At 37.3% G+C, this 19,948-nt stretch overlaps 7 protein-coding genes across 7 annotated transcripts; 6 read left to right on the top strand and 1 right to left on the bottom strand.

Moving 5' to 3' along the window:
• Positions 1-65: 65 nt before the first annotated feature.
• On the top strand, positions 66-761 carry EV154DRAFT_538844 (ubiquinone biosynthesis protein Coq7; the record flags this gene model as incomplete). The annotated part of the gene is made up of 2 exons (XM_051604308.1): positions 66-551; positions 615-761. The coding sequence occupies 2 exons, from the start codon at positions 66-68 to the stop codon at positions 759-761; spliced, it is 633 nt and encodes a 210-aa protein (XP_051455935.1).
• An 89-nt stretch (positions 762-850) lies between these two features.
• On the top strand, positions 851-1,730 carry EV154DRAFT_514500 (uncharacterized protein). Its single transcript, XM_051602138.1, has 3 exons — positions 851-957; positions 1,029-1,300; positions 1,415-1,730. Exons 1-2 carry the CDS (start codon positions 877-879, stop codon positions 1,233-1,235), a joined length of 288 nt encoding a protein of 95 aa, XP_051455934.1. The 5' UTR covers positions 851-876; the 3' UTR covers positions 1,236-1,300; positions 1,415-1,730.
• Positions 1,731-3,267, top strand: EV154DRAFT_514497 (phosphoribosyltransferase-like protein). The gene is made up of 4 exons (XM_051602136.1): positions 1,731-2,415; positions 2,476-2,516; positions 2,583-2,713; positions 2,768-3,267. The coding sequence occupies exons 1-4, from the start codon at positions 1,788-1,790 to the stop codon at positions 3,207-3,209; spliced, it is 1,242 nt and encodes a 413-aa protein (XP_051455933.1). The 5' UTR covers positions 1,731-1,787; the 3' UTR covers positions 3,210-3,267.
• An 11-nt stretch (positions 3,268-3,278) lies between these two features.
• On the bottom strand, positions 3,279-4,310 carry EV154DRAFT_423669 (WD40-repeat-containing domain protein; the record flags this gene model as incomplete). Its single annotated transcript, XM_051596148.1, has 2 exons — positions 3,279-3,709; positions 3,800-4,310. 2 exons carry the CDS (start codon positions 4,308-4,310, stop codon positions 3,279-3,281), a joined length of 942 nt encoding a protein of 313 aa, XP_051455932.1.
• A 1,715-nt stretch (positions 4,311-6,025) lies between these two features.
• On the top strand, positions 6,026-9,393 carry EV154DRAFT_603981 (kinase-like domain-containing protein). The gene is made up of 6 exons (XM_051607378.1): positions 6,026-6,309; positions 6,385-6,800; positions 6,863-6,996; positions 7,054-7,086; positions 7,162-8,939; positions 9,009-9,393. The coding sequence occupies exons 1-6, from the start codon at positions 6,262-6,264 to the stop codon at positions 9,141-9,143; spliced, it is 2,544 nt and encodes an 847-aa protein (XP_051455931.1). The 5' UTR covers positions 6,026-6,261; the 3' UTR covers positions 9,144-9,393.
• A 7,883-nt stretch (positions 9,394-17,276) lies between these two features.
• Positions 17,277-18,333, top strand: EV154DRAFT_277001 (uncharacterized protein). Its single transcript, XM_051594729.1, has 4 exons — positions 17,277-17,286; positions 17,357-17,816; positions 17,873-18,003; positions 18,060-18,333. The coding sequence occupies exons 2-4, from the start codon at positions 17,457-17,459 to the stop codon at positions 18,241-18,243; spliced, it is 675 nt and encodes a 224-aa protein (XP_051455930.1). The 5' UTR covers positions 17,277-17,286; positions 17,357-17,456; the 3' UTR covers positions 18,244-18,333.
• Positions 18,334-19,577, top strand: EV154DRAFT_276963 (uncharacterized protein). Its single transcript, XM_051594728.1, has 5 exons — positions 18,334-18,445; positions 18,520-18,636; positions 18,713-19,002; positions 19,069-19,208; positions 19,286-19,577. The coding sequence occupies exons 1-5, from the start codon at positions 18,423-18,425 to the stop codon at positions 19,292-19,294; spliced, it is 579 nt and encodes a 192-aa protein (XP_051455929.1). The 5' UTR covers positions 18,334-18,422; the 3' UTR covers positions 19,295-19,577.
• Positions 19,578-19,948: the final 371 nt, after the last annotated feature.

Below are 19,948 nucleotides of genomic sequence, written 5' to 3'. Positions count from 1 at the left end.
GGACTGGGCCGAAAGGAGAAAAAAAAAATATAAACAGTTTTTTGTTTATTATTATTTTATTGTCCATGTTGGCCATTAAGCGTATTGCACCCACGTTGGTCAAGAACCATGCTCGTTATTTAGGTACTTACAACAGTCCTAGCAACCACCGCGAGTTGACAGCGGAAGAAAAGAAAGTGATTGAACCCATGATTCGCGTGGATCAGTCGGGTGAAGTCGGGGCCTATTACATTTACAAAGGTCAAATTGCAGTTCTAGGAGGCGATGCTAAACTAAGACCGATTCTGGACGAAATGTGGGAACAAGAAAAGGAGCATTTAAAGCTATTTAGTGAATTGGTCGGTGAACATCGTGTTCGTCCTAGTCTTTTAAGACCCATTTGGGAAGTGGCTGGTTTTGCTGTGGGTGCTGGTACGGCTCTCATGGGAAAAGAAGCTGCCATGGCTTGTACAGAGGCTGTCGAAACAGTCATTGGCAACCATTACAATGACCAGCTCCGTGAACTTCATGCATTCAAAGATCCTAATGAACAGCTGAAATATCTTTCCAAAGTAAGTCTTTTATTTTATTTTATTTGGTTGTTGTTGTACTGAAGCATATTCTATAAATAAAAGACGGTGGCTAGTTGCAGAGACGACGAATTAGAACACCATGATATTGCAGTTGAGCATAATTCACGCCAGGCTCCCTTTCATGCCGCATTAAGCGCAGTGATTACACAAGGATGCAAATCTGCTATTTGGGTTGCTGCTCGAATTTAAAAAAAAAAATCATGTGAGAAAAATAAAAATTGTACAAATAGTAAACAAAAATAGCTTCTATCCCCCTTTTTCCTTGTTTTCACACACACACACACACACACACACACACACACTCATGTCTTTACCCGTGTTTGATAAAGTCAGAAACTCCATAGAAGCCTTGGATGAGAAGACGAGAGAAAGCTTGGTGAAAGAAGTAAGACTGATATGATCAAAACGACGCGTCTTTTATTTTTGAATGAATATGTACGCTAACTACGTATTAAGGTAAAAGGGATATTCGAGTTCCATATTAAAGACTGTAACGATACGCCCAGCATATATACCCTTGATTTGAAAAACAATCAGGGATCAGTCCTGCAAGGTAAAGGTTCCGATAAAGCAGACACTGTCATCATGATTGCCGACCAAGACTTTGTGAGTCTTGCCGGAGGAAAACTAAGCGGTAAAGTGTGTGTGTGTGTGTGTGCGTGATTACTACATCTGTTACATATTAAATATAAAATAAACAAAAAAAGGTCAGAAAGCTTATACACTGGGTAAGCTCAAAATCAAGGGCCATATGATGCTGGCGACAAAGTTGGACGCTATATTCAGGCAATTGGTTGGAAAAAGCAAATTGTAATAGTTAGTAATAATAATAAAAAATTTAGTTTCTTAAACCTGTGAGTTAATCAAGCCAGAGAGCTAAAGATGAGATGTCATTTTGTTTCGCCTGATAGACCTGATCCAATCAAAAAGATGGTGAGGGTTCCGGGTCTTTAATGTAGACGTAAAAAAGCGCCTACAGAAAGCTCATTATGTAAAATGTCATGGAATCATGATATTGTTGCTATTGGACAAGACAGTTCAACGGGATGAATACCGTACTGATGCATTCTATTACTAGAAAGATAGCGTGTATATTTTACAAAAAAATAATAATAAAAAAAGATAAGATATAACGGTAACACCAATACCCATCCCTTAATTTTTTTTTCTTCTTCTCACTCTTTTTCACCTTTTTCTTTTACAAAAAACCGTTCAATGAAAGGACCTGTTATTTTAGGCGGTTCCAGTCACCCAAAGCTCGTACAAGAGATCTGTGATCGTTTGGGTATTGAAGCGGGCAAATCCCGTCTCAGCAAATTCAGCAATAACGAAACCAGTGTCGAATTATATGAAAGTGTACGTGAACAAGATGTGTATGTGATTCAATCGGGTTGTGGACACGTCAATGACAACTTTTTCGAACTTCTCATCATGATTCAAGCTTGTCAAACTGCCTCTGCTCGTAAAGTCACTGCCGTCATTCCTTTTTTCCCTTATTCCAGACAACCCGATGCACCCTTTAAACGTTCGGGCGCACCTTTCATTCGTCCCCCTCCCATGACCGTACCTTCTTCGCCTAAAACTACACCCTCTACCCCCAAAAACGAAGTAGCGGAAAACCCATTTGAACCAGCCATTGCACCCGCCTTGTTCTCTCGATTGTCAAATGATTTGGACGCTGGTCAGCAAATCAAGTTGGGCGCTCCCAGTGTTCGTAGTCATGGCATCAGTACTTCCGTTCAAGGCAATAATAAACAAGTGTCAAATAACAATGTCAATGATGGATATAAACAATGGGTCGTACGATCAGGTACTTTAATTGCTGAATTATTGACATGCGCAGGTAAAGAGAAAATCATTGGGTTATGAGGTTTTTTTTTTTTTTGTTAACTGTGATAAAAAGGTGCCGATCATATCATTACAATGGATTTGCACGATCCTCAGGTAACAATGAAAAAAAAAAAGAGCCAGTGATTAGATTGTATATTCATAGAATATATCCAATGATAGTTCCAAGGGTTCTTTGACTGTCCTGTGGATAATTTATCATCATTGCCATCCATGGGTCGATATATTTACCGTAGCATTCCTGGGTATGAAGAAGCAGTGATTGTCTCTCCCGATGCCGGTGGAGCCAAAAGGTAAAAGAAAAGCATATGTATAAAGAGATTTGTTAGACTGACATGATACAACAGAGCCACTTCAATTGCCGAGAAATTACATATGGACTTTGCATTGATTCATAAGGAACGTCGACGACCTGACAAGCCTCAAAAGCACGATTTGATGTTGGTAGGCGATGTACGTAACAAGGTGTGTATTCTAATCGATGATATTGCGGATACTTCCTTCACTATTACTAAGGCAGCCAAACTCTTGCACGAGAATGGGGCCACCAAGATTTACGCCTTGATTACACATGCAGTTTTATCAGGCGATGCAGTGGAAAGAATTCAACAAAGTTATCTGGATCATGTGGTTGTGAGTGATTCCGTACCTCAAGATGAACACTTGTTAAAATGTGACAAGTTCAAGATCTTACCGGTCGCTTCACTTTTCGCTGAAGCCATTCGACGAATTCATTTTGGTGAAAGTGTTAGTACCTTGTTTGATCCTGAGTATGAGTTATCCTTTTAAAAAAAACAGAAAAAGAAATAAAAAAAAAAAGAAGAAAGAAAATAGGAAATGTTTATTTTGTTGTTTATTCTACACTGATTTGGGGGGTATATTGTTCGCTTCACTCTCTAAAGCTGCTGCTGCTGCTGTCATTTGATCGGAAACAACATCAGTCGATGTTTCGGTCACCATATCAGTTGCCGTTTCGGTCACCATAACATGCGTTCCTGTTTCGGTTACCATATCAACCGTTGTAATTTCAGTGGTTTCAGTCACCATATCCGTGGTTTCCGTGACCATATCCGTGGTTCCAGTCGTCATATCCGTGCTTTCCACATCATACGTATACCATTGATATTGGCCAGATACACGCCACACTTTCAATGTGTTGTCTATCACTTGTTCGTCCTCATCATCATCACTTTCATCACTTTCGTCCTGAGGTAATACGAATTTACGCTGTCCCGAACAAGAAGCAATCACGGGGTAAACTGGATTAAAAGTTGCACATGAAGTAACATCTAGTAAGTGTAACGCCACCATAATTGGAATGGGGGGGGAATTGTATTAGTTACGGTTTGTGTGTATTAAAAAATATATTCCAACTTTACCATTGTGTGCTTTGAAGGAATGAACCAATCTCTCCTTTGTCTCCACATCTTCCGACTCACCCGTCGTGATATCGTAAATAAGGACATGGCCTTCTTGATCGCCAGTGATCAAATATTTTCCGGTAGCATCCATATCAAAGGAGATACGTTGATTTGTCTTTCCGGGACGATTCAATTGAAACAAGATATTAGCGGAATCACGAATATCCCAACAAAGGATGTCATTTGAATGACGTGATGCCGAGAATAAGAGGGTACCATCCTTGGAGAATTTGACTTGAGTGGTACCGCCTTCAAACCCTGTCAATTTCAAACATAATTCATTGTTGGTCTCATCATATATTCCAATCGACTGACTGTAAGATCCCGCCGCATACAGACCCGAATAATCGGGACAGAAATCTAAGCAAGAGATGATACCCTTTTGTCCTTTTTTACTCTTACGCTTGGTGATCGTTGGCAGTTTTTTCGAATCGGGACCAGGTCGATGCACGTCAAATATCTCAATCATGTTTTCATAGCCAGCATAGATTCTATTTGATTTTGGGGATTAGTTTTGTATATGCGTGTATCTTTTTTCAATGGTGTTTACTTGGATCCGTCCAGATTGAAGGCTAATGCATTAGGTCCAATAAATCGCTCACAGTGATCGACAGCGCTGTAGGATGCACGCACGGCCCCTGTCACATCCCATAATTGGATAGGATGATCACGCACAGAAGTCAGGAAACAGCAAGTGGAAGGGTCTAAGTGGGTCGCGTCAATCAATGTATACCTCTATATGTTTTTTTTTTCTTGTTTTACCTTGTGCAGTCATGGAGGGAAACCAGACAAAATCGTAAATGGATTCACCTTGACGAATACCAAGGGTGGGTTCCATGGGTAAAACTGTACCAGCATTCTCTGTATCCTCATACACATTACTTGGTCTTTTTTTTTTAAAAAAAAAAAATAAGGTGTCAGTTATGCAAAAATATATATATATATATATAAAAGGTTGATCGTGTTTCTTACAGTTGAAATAAGCGGACAACGTCGTCAGCAGAACTTGTTAATAAACAGGATCCATCGGGCGACCTTTTTCAAGATCAGGATTAGATTAAAACAAGGCTAATGTCTTACTTTTTTTTTTTTACCATTTGGCGTTGCGGAAAAAATTGTTACTGTCGGGTTGAAGATTCGAGTCGAACTTTTGTTGGACGAGATCTTTGTCTTTTCCAAGTGAGTTTTTAATCGAATCATTGTAACGGTCGAATGTGGAGCTAATGAGAGGTAATTCTTCTTTTTGCTCAAAGTCAGGTACAAATACACTGTAACTTGCCATTTATATAATCAAAAAAGTTTTTGTATGGAAAGAGGACCATTTAAAGCCAGCCTCAGTGTTTTTCTTTTGCTGTTGCGAATTCCTTTGGGGGGAGGAAAAAAAAACGTTTTCTACTGCAGTCAAAAGGCTAAATTAAAGTGGGGGAGAGAAAACCCCGCTCGTTTTTGTGAGCTAATGTAACAAATCAATCAATATTCATTGCAGGACAATAGAGGGTCCTACAAGTGAGTCAGTGGACCTGCAGTGAAAAAAGGGTTTTATTTCCATGGAGAGGCGCAAACCTTTCAGGCTAATCTTATGCCCAATTACAAATTAGCACGGATGTTTTTGACTCATTGTTCGTGAGTAATCGAAACTGTAATCACAGCGGAATTTCATTATGAAGAGTAGCAGTAATGTTTGTACGAGAATCACAAGAAGATTTGAATGCACCGTGATGCTTTCTTTAGATAATGTATGATTTATAAGAGAAGGCAAGAAAAATCTTATTTGTGGAATGATTTTTTTTTTTTGTTAAGCTAGCATATGCCATCTTTGATAAGAAGGTTCTACAGGGAAAATTACACTTGTTCTATACCTAGAATGATGATTTCGTAAGCATGGTGAATCGATAAATGTATGTCAATGACTGTCAATAAGAGAAGCCACTGAATGTAATGTTGAATGCATGATTCCCGAAATGCTTCAAAAAAAAAAAATGTTGATCACCTCACACACAAAGCAACCTAAAATAGGCGGAGTTTGCAAACATACAGTGAATGTGTCGATTTGCCTTTAAAGATTAAAGTCGTACAAGAAAAAAAAGAAAAAAAAAAAAAGCTTGTGTTTCTTTGCCTCCCAATATACCCCAAAGCGATCTATTCTTAAACCTGCCCCCCCTTTTTTATTTTTTTTTTTATTTTAATGGACCTAATTTATTATTGTGTTTCCCTCATCTCTTTTTCTTTTTTATTTTTTTTATCTTTTTTTTTTTTTCTAAATTAACTTTTTTTATAAAAAAAAATAAGCCCTTTACTTTCCTTTTCATGACACGACGCCTTTAAAAAAAAAAAAAAAACTAATTCCAACCTTTCACCTCTTCAAACTCACCACATTTATATAATTAACCTCAACCTCAACCACTTTCCACTCATTCAATATGCTTAGTTCACCAAGAAACTCGGTCACACACAACCAACAAGCCAAAGTAACGTATTAAAAAAAAAATCAGGCCGAGAAAAAAAAAAAAGAAACTAAAAAAAAAAAAATTATATAAAAATAGTTAGCAGTAGACTATAATGAATTACTCAAGGAGTTATCCTCCCATGAAATGACGTCCGTTGGATGTTATACAATAGGAGAAACGATTGGAGAAGGCACATTTGGCAAAGTCAAAAAGGGTTTTCACAAATTAACAGGCCGACTTGTAGCTATAAAGAAAATCAGTAAACAACACGCACCGATGATGGCACGAGAAATACACCACCACAGACAATTAAAACACCCCAACATTGTTATGCTTTATGAAATGATCACCACCGAATCCTGTATCCACATCATTTCCGAATATTGCCCTAATGGCGACTTATTAGATGCATTGACTGATTCAGGTCGTTGTTCAGAAATTAGAGTACATAAATGGTTTCGTCAGCTGACAGATGCAATCAATTATTGTCATACGCGTGGAATCGTTCACAGGTAAAACACCATTTAAACTCTTTTTCTTTCTCCCTAACTTAACTCCTTATATAAACACATAGGGATCTTAAACTGGAAAATATTTTACTCGACGCTGAAGATAATGTAAAAATCTGTGATTTCGGCTTTGCTCGATTCACCCAAAAGAACCAATATCTCGAGACATTCTGCGGTAGTCTTAGCTATTCCGCACCAGGTACGCATTCCCATCCTTTCCATTCATACCAAACCCATACTAACTTGCATCTCATAGAGGTCATTCTGCGAAAGAAATACACTGGTCCAGGTAGAGTAGTACAAAGGAGAAGAAGCGAGAAATTATATTAACCTGACTATTTTTTTTTTTTTTTTGGGTAATTAGAAACGGATATTTGGTCATTGGGCGTAATTTTGTACACACTATTAGCAGGTGAATACCCATTTGACGACGACTCAGAAATCATGACGCAACGAAAAATTGTACAAGTGGATTACCAAATGCCTTTTTACTTTGCAGCCGATCTAAGCGATTTAATCTCTCACATGTTACAATTAGATCCAGCACAACGTATCACCATTGATAATATTATTGACCACCCATGGATGCACTCACACGAAATAGAAGAAGAAACTTGTTTAACGCCTTCCTCTTCTACAACCACAAATACTTCCGATATGGACTCAGTCTCCTCCTTTCCCGATGAAGATCCCCTTTTCTTACCACACGATTTAAAGTTTTCGCCACAAGTACGATCCAGTCTAGGCATACTCAGACCCTCCCAACATCAACAGCAGCAGCAACAACAACAAAAGTCTCCTCGTTTCTCCGCTCCCTTGAATCGTCGTACGCCCAATCCATTTCAAAATTCTTATCGTTCCTCATTACCATCTTCCTTTCAACAAACAAGAGATGATGTTTCTTACATGTCCCCCATCGAACAACGCCTCTTTGCTGCCTTAACCGCGGCTGGCTTTGATAAAGATGCTCTCATTAAAATGCAAACTGGTGAATGTGATACCTCAAGTACCTTGTGGCATCTCTTGCTCGAAAATATGTCCACCACAGATCCTTCCATGCCATCTGTACCTGATGCATTGGCTTCTGCTCTTCAGTCTCGACAAGAGAAGCATCCTATTGACGTGGGTATTCAAACTGGCGTCGAAGAACAAGTGCAAACAACTTCTGTACAAACCGCTGTTCAGACCACCCCCGTAGTCCAGCCGGTTGCCATGGAGCCCATTACTACCACAACCAAATTTGATTATGATACTGCGCCCAAACCTTATCCCAGACCTGCTACCACTCAGCGACCGATCCAGACAGTTGGATTCGGTTCCACATCCATGAACGGAGAAAAATCCGGATGGTTCACTTCGGTCAAGTCCTGGTTTGGATCCAAACAACAACAGCAACAACAACAGTTACAGATGATGCAACAGCAGAACGAACTGATATTGAAACACCAAGAAAGACAACGTCAAGGTAGACCTTTATCCCAATGTTCCTCACCCGTTGCTTCACCTTCCAGTTACCGAGAATTCGATACTTCACAAAAAGAACAAGACGGTATGATGATGACACCACCGATTTATCGAACTGGATCACAAAAGTATCGTCGTCGTGTGCTTCAATTAAGTCAACCTGCCGTCAGTGAATTAGATCAATTGACGTACAATGGCACGACATTGAATCATCAACAACAACAACAGCAGCAGCAACAACACATACAGCAGCAACAACAGCAACAGCAGCAGGTATATCAAACCCCTCAACCACCACTGAATCTGCATGCTGTAAATATGCCTCCTACTGCTTTAACCACACGTTCTCTAGTGGCAGATTCCTTCTCAATCTTAAACGCATCGTGTCAGCCCAAAGAAATTGATATGTGTGAAAAACGATATTCAATGTATCGACCTGCACCCCAAGCTACACCACCTCCTTCTCCACCCGCTATTCAGGAAGAAGAAGAGCAAGTGATTTTGGAGGAAAAGGTGTTAACTCCCCTTCCTTCTACAGATGATTTGATCAAGAACAACCTGTCTGATTTCTCGTCGGATTCTTCCGATTGTAGTAGTATGAGTGATTCTGAAGAAGAGCCAACCACCACCACCACCACCACCACCACTACCGACAACAGCAGCAGTTCAGCTCCTTCCGTAAGTTGTTTATTATATATATAATTATTTTTTGTGTATGAAAAAGACTAATTATAATAATAATAATAGCTCGCACGACCTCGATCGAATCGGTTTGAATTTGCACCAAGATCACGTCTAAGTGTTTACGGTATGCAAGAACCAAGAGGCATGAGTTCGAAAACCATTATAGAAGAAGAAGAAGAGGAAGAAGATGAATTTTAGAACCACCTTTTTCTCCCCTCCACCTTTACACCATTATTTCTTTTCTCTCTTATACACATATCCCAAAACTTGTAGTTTTTTTATTCTTATTATTATTATTATTATTCTCTTTATATCCCCCCACACCCACACACACCCATTTCATCATTTTTTTTTTATCATTTTTTTTTTTTTTAGTTAATTTCATATGCTTTTACTACTAGACTAAAAAACTTTTTTTTTTTTGTTTTTTTTTTATTTTGTTGAGAAGAATACGCATGACTTTATTTGGTAATGAACAATGCGGGACTCAAGAAGTTTGAGCAATGTCAATTTAGTGCGTCCAAAAAGCCCCTCCTAATTATCAGGAATTACCTAAAATAGATGGGCAATCCATTGTTTGTTTCCCTCTAAACTGGTTTAAAATGATTGGTACTATCCTGTGAATCACCAGTAATGTGGTACCAATTAAATGCCTTGGCATATGCATATATTTGGTTTGTGTCATCATATGAAAGCAACATATATACAAGAACCCTTTTTATCAGCTCTCGTCATATCGCATATTTGTTTACATTCATTTAAATATGAAGCCACCTTTTTTTGATCGGTTATATAAAAAAAAAAAAAAAGCTCAACCACGTTTTTTTTTTAATCATGCCACTTGACATAAATATATCTATAGAAAAAAAAATTTGGGAACTAGAACCTTTTTCACTCCTTAAAGATGAAACAAAATATTTTCATAATCTCATGTACACAGGTTTCACTTTGCTTCACTAGCACTCTTTTTTTTATATATATACACTTGAACCTTATTTTTAAAGATGACGGGAGTGTCGCATAAACATCATGCATTTTACGTAATTGCAGATAAAAAAAAAAAAAGATTAAACTCACTGTACAAATAAAAACAAAAGTGCTCTTTCTTAATTTTTATTCCTTGTGGGTAAAAATGGTCCACAACCTCACCGGCATAAAAATGTATCTTGATGTCAAAAAGCGTCAATGGGAACATAAAATTACCTTCTCGTCATGGTTAAACGATCGCCTTTGTCCGGAGCTATCGGCTAGCAAATAAATTTAGATTTGTTGAAACCTAATTACCGAAAACTTATCGGTTTTTACAATGATCTAGGATATTTTTAAAAGTGATATCCAATCATCAATTGAGGAAAGACTTTTTCTTTTTTGCAGTCGAAATAGACGCTTACATAATAGCGAGAAATGGAAAGTTTATTAAATTTATTATGGAGAATTTAGGTTACACGTTGTGTATTCATCATTCGTGCCACAGTTTATTTCCACCAATCGATCACAAACTTTAATGATGAGAAGTGGGCAATATTTGTCGAATTGCTTCCTAGAAGGTTCATCTTCCTCGTCACTTGATTTCCGATAAAATACATTGTACTCATAACAAGAATCACCATTTAATTAAACTGTACAAACAAGACGCAGCCTTCTTCCATTCTGAAATGAAAAGCATAAAAGTTGAATTCCTTGAGACTTTTGAAAGCCGTAAGATCCCATGTAGTAGTACCTCAATATGGTTGGTTACTAAGGAAATACTCAGCCTTCAAGGTGATTATTTCAGGGGTATGGTATACGATTGGCTGTTGAAAAAAAAACTATATTTAAACTAGGTTTTAATGATATAATTGTTCTTTATAAATAAAAACGCACAAAGAAAATAGTCTGAAGTCTGTGCAAGAGACTCCAAATAAGATTTTATTAAACTTGACACAGTGATATATTAGACGAAGCGAATATTACAGATGTTACCGAATAATATAAGGATCCGCGTTACAATTTATCTTGACCGATCGATTATGTACCTTGATGATGATTATGATACCATATTTGTCCAGTAGTTTCGAGGAAGAACTGACTGTGTTAGATACATAATTCCTGCTGTCCTTATTCGAAAAAACACACTTGTAGTCATAAGAAGAATCACCATAATCAAACTGTACATACGAATTATAGCCATCTATTACGTCGAGATGAGAAGCACAAAAGTTGAATTCTTTGAGACTTTCGAAGGCTGAAAAATCCCATGTAGCCTTCAACATTCTTTTGATATTAGGAGGATGCTCAAGATGCTTGAAGGTAATTATTTCGGCATCTGGTGAGTAGTCATACAGCTTATCGAATACCATTTGTGAAGGTAAAAGATGACTCGTGATAATTTCTGTTTTAGTGGCTTTAAAGTGAGAACCCCTCTCAAACTCAATGTTGAGAGTTTCGACGCGAAGGAATGATTTAGCATACCTCAATATAAGGAAAAACGATTCAGGGCGTTCCTTTCTAAACGTCAGGCTTTTTGCAATCCCACTTCTGTCGATGATTTGATTTTCTACTTCAAACAGTTGTCCCCACCAATCTCTGGAGAGCCATGTGAAATGTAGACTGTTTTTACGAATACTGAGTACCTTCACAGGGGAGCAATCTCTTGTATAATCAAAGAAAAAATCATACAAGTTATCTCCGTCACCTTTTAATTTGCATAAAACGTTGTATACCATATTCCTATCTTCAGGTCTAATCATCGGATAATGATCAAAACATATAGTTATTATGAGTGTTTTGAATTTCTGAAATTCAACAAACGGTTCAATTCTTCGGAAAATGTCATATCTCGCATCTTTTCCGACATTCAGCCTCAATCTATCCAAAGGCTGTATAATACGAATATATTCAATATACGCAGTTGTAGAAAACTGTGATGAAATTTCTAGTCGTTTTAGACTTGGGTTGTTTGTAGTTGCTACTTGATAGCCTGCTCGGAAAGGAGTAATACCATCGCCGAAATTTAAATCTACAATATTTCGACAGAAACGTAAAATATCAAACATTGTCGCTGGATCTTTAGTCTCATACGTTCGATAAACTAGTATTGTCAAGTTGGTAAATTGAGGTAGATAATAAGACAAATCGTATAATGTAGCTGATACCAAGCCTTGATTGCTTACACATGTTGCAAGCCGTGTAATCGATTTATGAAACTTAAAACAGGCGAAAAAGTGGGTCAAGTCATCATTCATAACCGGTGATTCGTAAGAAATCTCCTGCAAATTTTGTAAATACATGCCTGCGTCTGTGAATGCATTCAGATAGGACAAGTAAATAAGACTTGAAGGGCTAGAAGAAGGAAGGCGAAGAACCTCCAATTTCGGAAGAGCTGACAATAATTGTAAAAACGTTGCTTCGTCTAATGTTTTAGGATGATCTCTCTTTCTATTCTTCTTGAATAAAGAGACCTCTCGAGTAAAGTGTCCATAAGAGAAGTTGCTATCCGCCCTGGTGTTGTTCTCATTGATCCGAACCTTCTGGAAACAAAATGGGACTGAGAGCAGGCGACATTGCTTGGATACGTACATCAGTTCTTGAAGGTCTTTTTTGTTTAGCCAGTGAAACACATGAAGTAGTATTTCATTTGGGAAAGAATTAGAAAGCATACTAGCTAGTACAAGCAGAACAGTATAAATTAAGAAGAATTAGACAGAAAAGAAAATAAATAAAGAAATGCGCTTTGATCCAGGTAAATTGTTTCCTCCCATTTAAAGGCACTGCACTTAATTTTACATATGACATTAGTCTCAGGGGCAAGAAATACGATTAGCTGTTGAAAACACTATATTTAAACAAGGTTTTGACGATACAAATAAAAGCGAACAAAGAAAATGGTCGGAGATCTGCGCAAAAGTCGCCAAATATGGTTTTATTAAACTTGACAGTAATCATGTATTAGATAAGAGAATACTACAGACTTTACAGAATATGATTGTCCGTATTACAATTTATTACGACTGATGGACTATGTACCTTGATGATGACATTGAAAGTATATTCTTCTGGTTGCATTGGGGTGAAACTCATCGTGATAGGTATATTTTTCTTGCCTTCCTTATTTAAACAGATTGTCTTGTAGTCATAACAAGAATCGCCATAATCAAACTTAAGAAATACACCATTGCTACTCTTTGACAGGTCGAGATGAGTAGCGTGAAAGTTGAATTCTTTGAGACTTTCGAAGGATGTAAGATCCCATATGGTTTCAAACATTTTTCCGCCCTTAGAAGGATGTCCATGTTTGAAGGTGATGATTTCGGTATCCGGTGAATAGTCATACAATTGATCCAATACCGTTTGTGAAGGTATAGTATGATTCGTGATAATTTCTGTTTTAGTGGCTTTGAAGTGATTACCCCCATAAAATTCAATGTTGAGAGTTTTGACTCGAGGGAATGTTTTAGCATACCCTAATATAAAGAAAAAAGATTCAGGGCATTCCTTTCTAAATGTTAGGCTTTTTGCAATTTCACTTCTGTCGGTAATTCGATGATGTGCTTTAAACTGGTCTCCCCACCAGTGTTTGACGATCCATGTAAACCTTAGACTGTTTTCACGAATACTGAGAATGTCAACAAAGGATTGGTCTTCCGGACTATCAAAGAAAAAGTCGTACAAGACATCTCTGTCACCTTTTAGTTTGCATAAAAAGTCGTATACCACATCCCTAGCTGCAGTTCCAATCGTTGGATAATAGTCGCAATCCACAGCGATAATGAAATTTGTAAATTTTTGTAATTTTTCAACAAAAGGCTTAATCACACGGAATATCTGATATTGCAAATGTTTTCCGACATTAATCTTCAATCTGTCCAAAGGCTGTACAATACGAAGATAATCGATATACGCATATATCGAAAACTCGGAAGAAATTTCTAGTCGTTTTAGACATTGGTTACTTGTAGTTGCTATTTGATTAGCTGCTCGTAAAGGGGTTATACTATCGCCGAAATGTAAGTCTACAATATTTCGACAGAAGAGTAAAATATCAAACATTGTCGCTGGATCTTTAGTCTCATACGTTCGATAAACTAGTGTTGTTAAGTTGGTAAATTGAGGTAGATAATAAGATAAGTCTTTTGATGTAGCTGATATCAAATCTCGATTGCTTGCACAAGTGGCAAGCCGTGTAATAGATGCACGAAAATTAAAGCAAGCAAAAAAGTGCGTCAAATCATCATTTATAACCGGTGCTTCGTAACAAATTTCTTGCAGACTTTTTGAATACATGCTTGCGTCTGTGGGCTCATCCAGATAGGACAAGTAAAAAAGACTGGAAGGGCAGGAGGAATGAACGCGGATTATTTCTAAATTAGGAAGACTGGATAATAATCGTAAAAACATCGGCTCTTCTAATGTTGTAGGATGCCCTCTCGTTGTGTTCCTCTTGCTTATAGAGACCTCTTGAGTAAATTGACCATACCAGAAATTGCTATCTAACCTGACGCCTTCCTCATTGATCTGAATCTTGTGGAAATAGAATGGGGCCGAGAATAGGCGATATTGCTTGGATACGTACATTAGTTGTTGAATGTCTTTTCTGTCTAGCCATTGATACACTTGAAGCAGTACTTCGGTAGGGAGCATGTTAGATATTACAAACAGAACAGTGTAAATTAAGACTTGATAAAAAAATGAATAAAGAAATGCGCTTTGATCCAGGTAAATTGTTTCCTCCCATTTAAAGGCACTGCACTTGATTTTACATATGGCGTTATTCTCAGGGGTATGGTATACTATTGGCTGTTAAAAAATAACTATATTTTAATAAGGTTTTAACGATACAAATAAAAACGAACAAAGAAAATGGTCTAAGGTCTGTGCAACAAACGCCAAATATGGATTTATTAAACTTGTCAGACTTTACAAAATATAATTGTCCATGTGCCTATGGAAACATTTAAAGGTGCCCAGCCTTTTTTTTTGTCGACTGTAATATATAGAGGTCTTGAATCACAGGTGTCAAGTAGCGCTGACAAAGCTAAAAAAAAAAAAAAAAAAAATTGTCACCGGTGTCAAGTTTTTTTACTTTAAAGCGGTGACAGGCCTAATTTTGTCGGTTTTACGGTAATTGAATAACAAGAATAAATCATTATCAACGCAGCACTGATACGTTGTTATATTTTTAATACTTTCCAGATGACTATATCTTTTCGAGGAGGTATTTGCTGTTGAGGATGATTACTTTAGGAAAGTTCATGGTTCATTCCAAGTCCCGACCACGCCAAGACTTCCTGTTGAGTACGTCAAATTAATATCCGAGATATTATGTTGGAGACTATACAGTGAGAACGGTAAATTTTACCGTTCTCACTGTATCTGTGATCAAACAGACGTTTTGATTCTAAGGTTTTCCCTGGTCCCTTTTCTCTTTTCTCTTTTCTCTTTTCTCTTTTCTCTTTTCTCTTTTCTCTTTTCTCTTTTCTCTTTTCTCTTTTCTCTTTTCTCTTTTCTCTTTTCTCTTTTCTCTTTTTATTTATTTTATACCCACACTTATATCAATAAATCAAATATTCTTGCATACACTTGGTTTTAAGTAATTGCTCTGTATGTTGCATGTTGTAAGATTTAAAGACCTTAGGTACGCGAAATGAGCTTTAAGTCTATATTAGATAATTGGGATAGCTGGCAGCGTAAAACTTTTTGCGGTATTAGTCTGGCTCAGCGGTCCACCGAAAAGTTTTTTTTGCGGTAGAAGTCTTAATTGGACCGCGAAAAAATTAGACCAGAGGTCGAGGTACAAAATTTTGTACCTGAACCAGCGGTCGCGGTAATTATTTTGTACCTGGACCAGCGGTCGCGGTCCATTTTAGCATGAAAACCGACCGCTACTTTCAGTTTCTGGCGAATGAAAACATCATGACCATATAACTTAACGAGATAGTATTGGAGGACATTTTTTAAATGTTGGTCGTCGTTATGTTGAAGATTATCCGGTTCATACGGAAAAGCAACGTGATATGTCAAAAAAAAAAAAGCCATGATACCATCTTCCATATTGGTTTTCTCTTAAATGTGACAGTTGTTTGAATCTTAATCTACCTTAAAAATCTCGCAAAGTCGGTGCTTTATTCAGCAGTACTATCCAAACTTCTTTTCTTAATAATTATACCAAGTTTTTTACCGTAAATTTCATCAATACTGTCAGGTGGTTTACTATCAGTTGCTTCATACAAAGTTCTGATGAGCCTTTTGCTTTTTTTATTTCTCTTATTAGACCCGTTGTCTAACCTGACGTAAAGCAATCCCCAAGGAAAGTCCAACCTCCACAGAGATTTATACCGTTTTGCCTGTGTCATCGAAAAAGAGTGCTTAAAAGTGTTATCATTTTAAGGTTCACAGTCACAATAAAAATTGACAAATGAGTTTAGAGAGGGGCTGTAAGTCCTAAACGGCGAAAAAACACACACACTTTGTTAGCATTAATGATTTAATGTACACTTGGGAGAGGGAGACTGTAAGTTACGAATGGCAAAAAAAGAAAAAAATAAATCACACGAGAGGGCCGCAGGGAAAATGTCTAGAACTCCGTATTTTCTTCAAATGTATTTTTTAGAATCACGTGATGGTCTACACATCAGTCTTTACGTCGATTGACATGCCATATCGTCTAAACTTCATAGAATGATCGATTTTTGTTTCCCATAAAATCTGCTTCACTATCATTACAAGCTACTACTACTACCAAGTTCCGATTTGCTTGGGAGGTTTTTGCAAGTGTTTCTATTTTTAGTAAAGGCTCAAACATTATGAGTGATTAAATAAGCAATTAAATCATCCTGACATAAACCAGTTCTTGTTTATCAGTCTATAAATAAAGCTTTTTTCTTTTCTTTTCCTTTTCCTTTTCCCACCGAACCAAAAGTTATTATTATTGAGACACACTTATCTCATTCTTTTTTGTATGAGAGAAGATATAAATACTGCGAAAAGGTTGGTTAATGATGACTTTCTTTTTCCAGAAATGCTAAAATATTACCTCTTCTTTTTAATAGATATGCTCCATTTTCGCTATAATTGCGGCTGAGGCTAGTCTTCCTTAGAAGATAAAGACCCAGCTGGCCTCTCAGGGTTTGGCTGGGGTTGTTGTAAGTCACATACTTGTTATTATTATCTCAAAATATACAAGGTAAAAAAAGACATTTTGACTCAAAAAAAGACAAAGAAAAATAGACGGAGGTGTCGACATTTTCCGATTTCGTGAATCCCATGGTGTATTCAGAAATTGTTGGCAGGAGAGCTTATCCTGCTAACATTTTTCAGAAATCGGCAGATGCAATTTGAAAACTGCTGTGCCTGCTTGGGAAAAGTAAGAAATTAATGTACTTTATAAATACTTAACGCGACTCACCCATTCATTTTTTTTTTTAAAAAAAAAGAAAGCAATCGTTTGACAAACGATTGTGGCAAAGCATTTATGACGGGGCCCACAAATTGGTAAGTTTGAGAAAGTTTTGTTCAATTCGTATCATCAACTCAATGAAATACCAGCATGCTGCAAAAATGAAGACAACCATTCATGCAATTGGAGCTGCCAAAATGGCTACTATCGATGCCATCGATATGCTTCAAAACACGTATGACAGCAACATGGGTGGTCGCAGCAGCAGCAGCGTCAGCAACATTGCTGATCCCAGCAGCAGCGGTGGTGGTACTTCAAGCGGCGGCAGCAACAGCGGTAAAGTTAACATTGGTGGTGGACTCGGCGGCAGCAGCAGCAGCGATAGTCCAAGCGGCATCAGCAGTAGCAGCGGTCTTAACGTCGGTGGTCAAGAAATGTCGTTCAATAATCTTGGGAATGACGATGAGCTTAAGTTCCATTTCATTGCTCATAAAAAGGTACTTTCTTAAATACGCATATAACTCCTTTTATTAATGTTATGTATAAAAAATAGACCCCACTTAATGAGGAGGAGACTGATTTTTTGCTTAATTATACGGACAGTTCCTGCAAAGGCAGACTGTTCGAAATTGCTGCAAAACTTTTAGTTAAAAAAATCACTGTACGGGAGGAGGCGTTGTTGGCGTAAGTGCAGAGGTTAATATTTAATGATGTTTATTAATTAGCTTTCATATATATAGGCTCAGTCTTTCGGGGATATACAATTTGATCAACCCATTTACAAAAGTTGTATTTTCCACTTACCCTCCCTGCTATCTTGACGACACCACGGTTTCTTCACTTGAACCAAACCCCCCAATCATCATCGAGCAAATTACGTCATTTGTAATTATTGATGATATGCTGTCGTTTATCCAAGCCTGACAACGTTACTAAGCAATGTCACATCCAAACCTAACATTGATGATATGCTTGCGTTCATATGAACCAAAAAGCTTTTCTGAGTCAGGGAAAGGAATGCAACCTGATGCTTATGTACATAGCAGGAATTAGCCTGTAAATAGGTGTGGTTGGACTCTAATAATCACAGGATTACACAAACAATGTTGTCAATCTCTGAAAAAATGTAAGTGCTATAATTAAATAATGGCGATGTATTACTCCTTTGTTAATCATAATATTATTACTGTTCCATAACAGCATCGAGGATACAGAAAGATGGTCCACTGAACAGGATGAGCAAGAGCTTACATATTACCGCCGATTTGCAAGCCTGCTGGACTCGCTGTTTAACAAAAGCGAAATTAAGCTGGCTGAGTGAGTACATCCATATATTATATTGAAACGTAAAAAATGTGCAGTTTATCTTATCATTATTTAACCTCTTTCTTAGTGGCGAGACCGCCTGTGATAGCTCCCGTGTCCCCATTGAAGTGAATAAACGGTTGTTCAATGTCGATGATGTATCACCCACGTACTCAAGGAAAATTGATCTGATTCTTAAGTACAATGATCGCAAGACTGTTGAATTGTGCTCAAATGAATGGAAGCGCAGTAAAGTAAACGCCGAATTAAAAATTAAGCAGCAATCGAAGAACCTTCGTGTAAATGCATTGATTCTGGACAGCCTACAAGCCCAATATGGACCATCATTTGATACAATTATGGCAATAGACATGATTGGTAAGTGTTTTTAAATGAAAGGTGACATGATTACATGCGTATTAAGGTTTTTGTTGTTAAAAATAGGCACAAATGGGTACCTATACCAGTTAAAGAAACACGATGATTACTTTGTAGCGACACCTCACTCCACCATTGTTGTTCCGCTGAAGTTTAATGATCTTAATTGCTTAAAAACTCTGATCACATCGCTTTTTAGGTTTAAGGTGACCGCTTTTACATTTCATATCCTACACATACTCAGGTTATTTACCAGTTTTTTTCATCTTTTATATCAATATAGGAATTCTAAATGGCTTTGATCCCACGTCTGCGAGAGAAGATCCACGAACATGAAGTTAAGAATTGCTTGGATAATGTTAGGGTCACTGAATATCCAGTTGAGCAAATGAACAAAAGCAATTTGATTTTTTTTAACACAAGGAAACGAAAAAGCAATGAAGATGCAAAAGACAGCGGACAAAAGAGACGAGGCTATTGTTGCAACCAATCTGATATGGCTTGACGTTACACAGAGCGTGATCTTTCCTATAAATACCTTTCCTTTTTCTGAATTAAAAATCCATAATTTATAATAATTCGTAATTGATCCACTGTGTTTTTAACCTTATCCTTCTTATTTATTGCTCATATTTGCTCTTCTCGCTTTTATATTTACATCGATTTTATGAGGAACAAGGTTAAGGGAAAGGGCCACTGTTTTTAAGGTAGCGTGCCCAGGCATAAATAATACAGGACAGACCGTCTGAATATAAAATATTACATTGATGAACATGCGAAGAGAAGAGTACTGTTAATAATACAAGTGGCGAGGATCAATTTCTTTAAGTAAAGTGCGATATGACTAGAATGTTCCAAAATTTTGTACATTCTGTCTTCTCTTTTAGAAAAAACATAGGTTTATTATTTATATTAGAAAAACAATGAATTGTTATTAGGAAATCAC

Source organism: Mucor mucedo (assembly GCF_025094135.1).
Source record: "Mucor mucedo strain NRRL 3635 chromosome Unknown EV154scaffold_69, whole genome shotgun sequence".
In the NCBI taxonomy this organism is placed as follows: Eukaryota; Fungi; Mucoromycota; class Mucoromycetes; order Mucorales; family Mucoraceae; genus Mucor; species Mucor mucedo.
The sequence above is the reverse complement of the archived record's forward strand: the minus strand, read 5'-3'. Positions and strand labels throughout refer to the sequence as shown.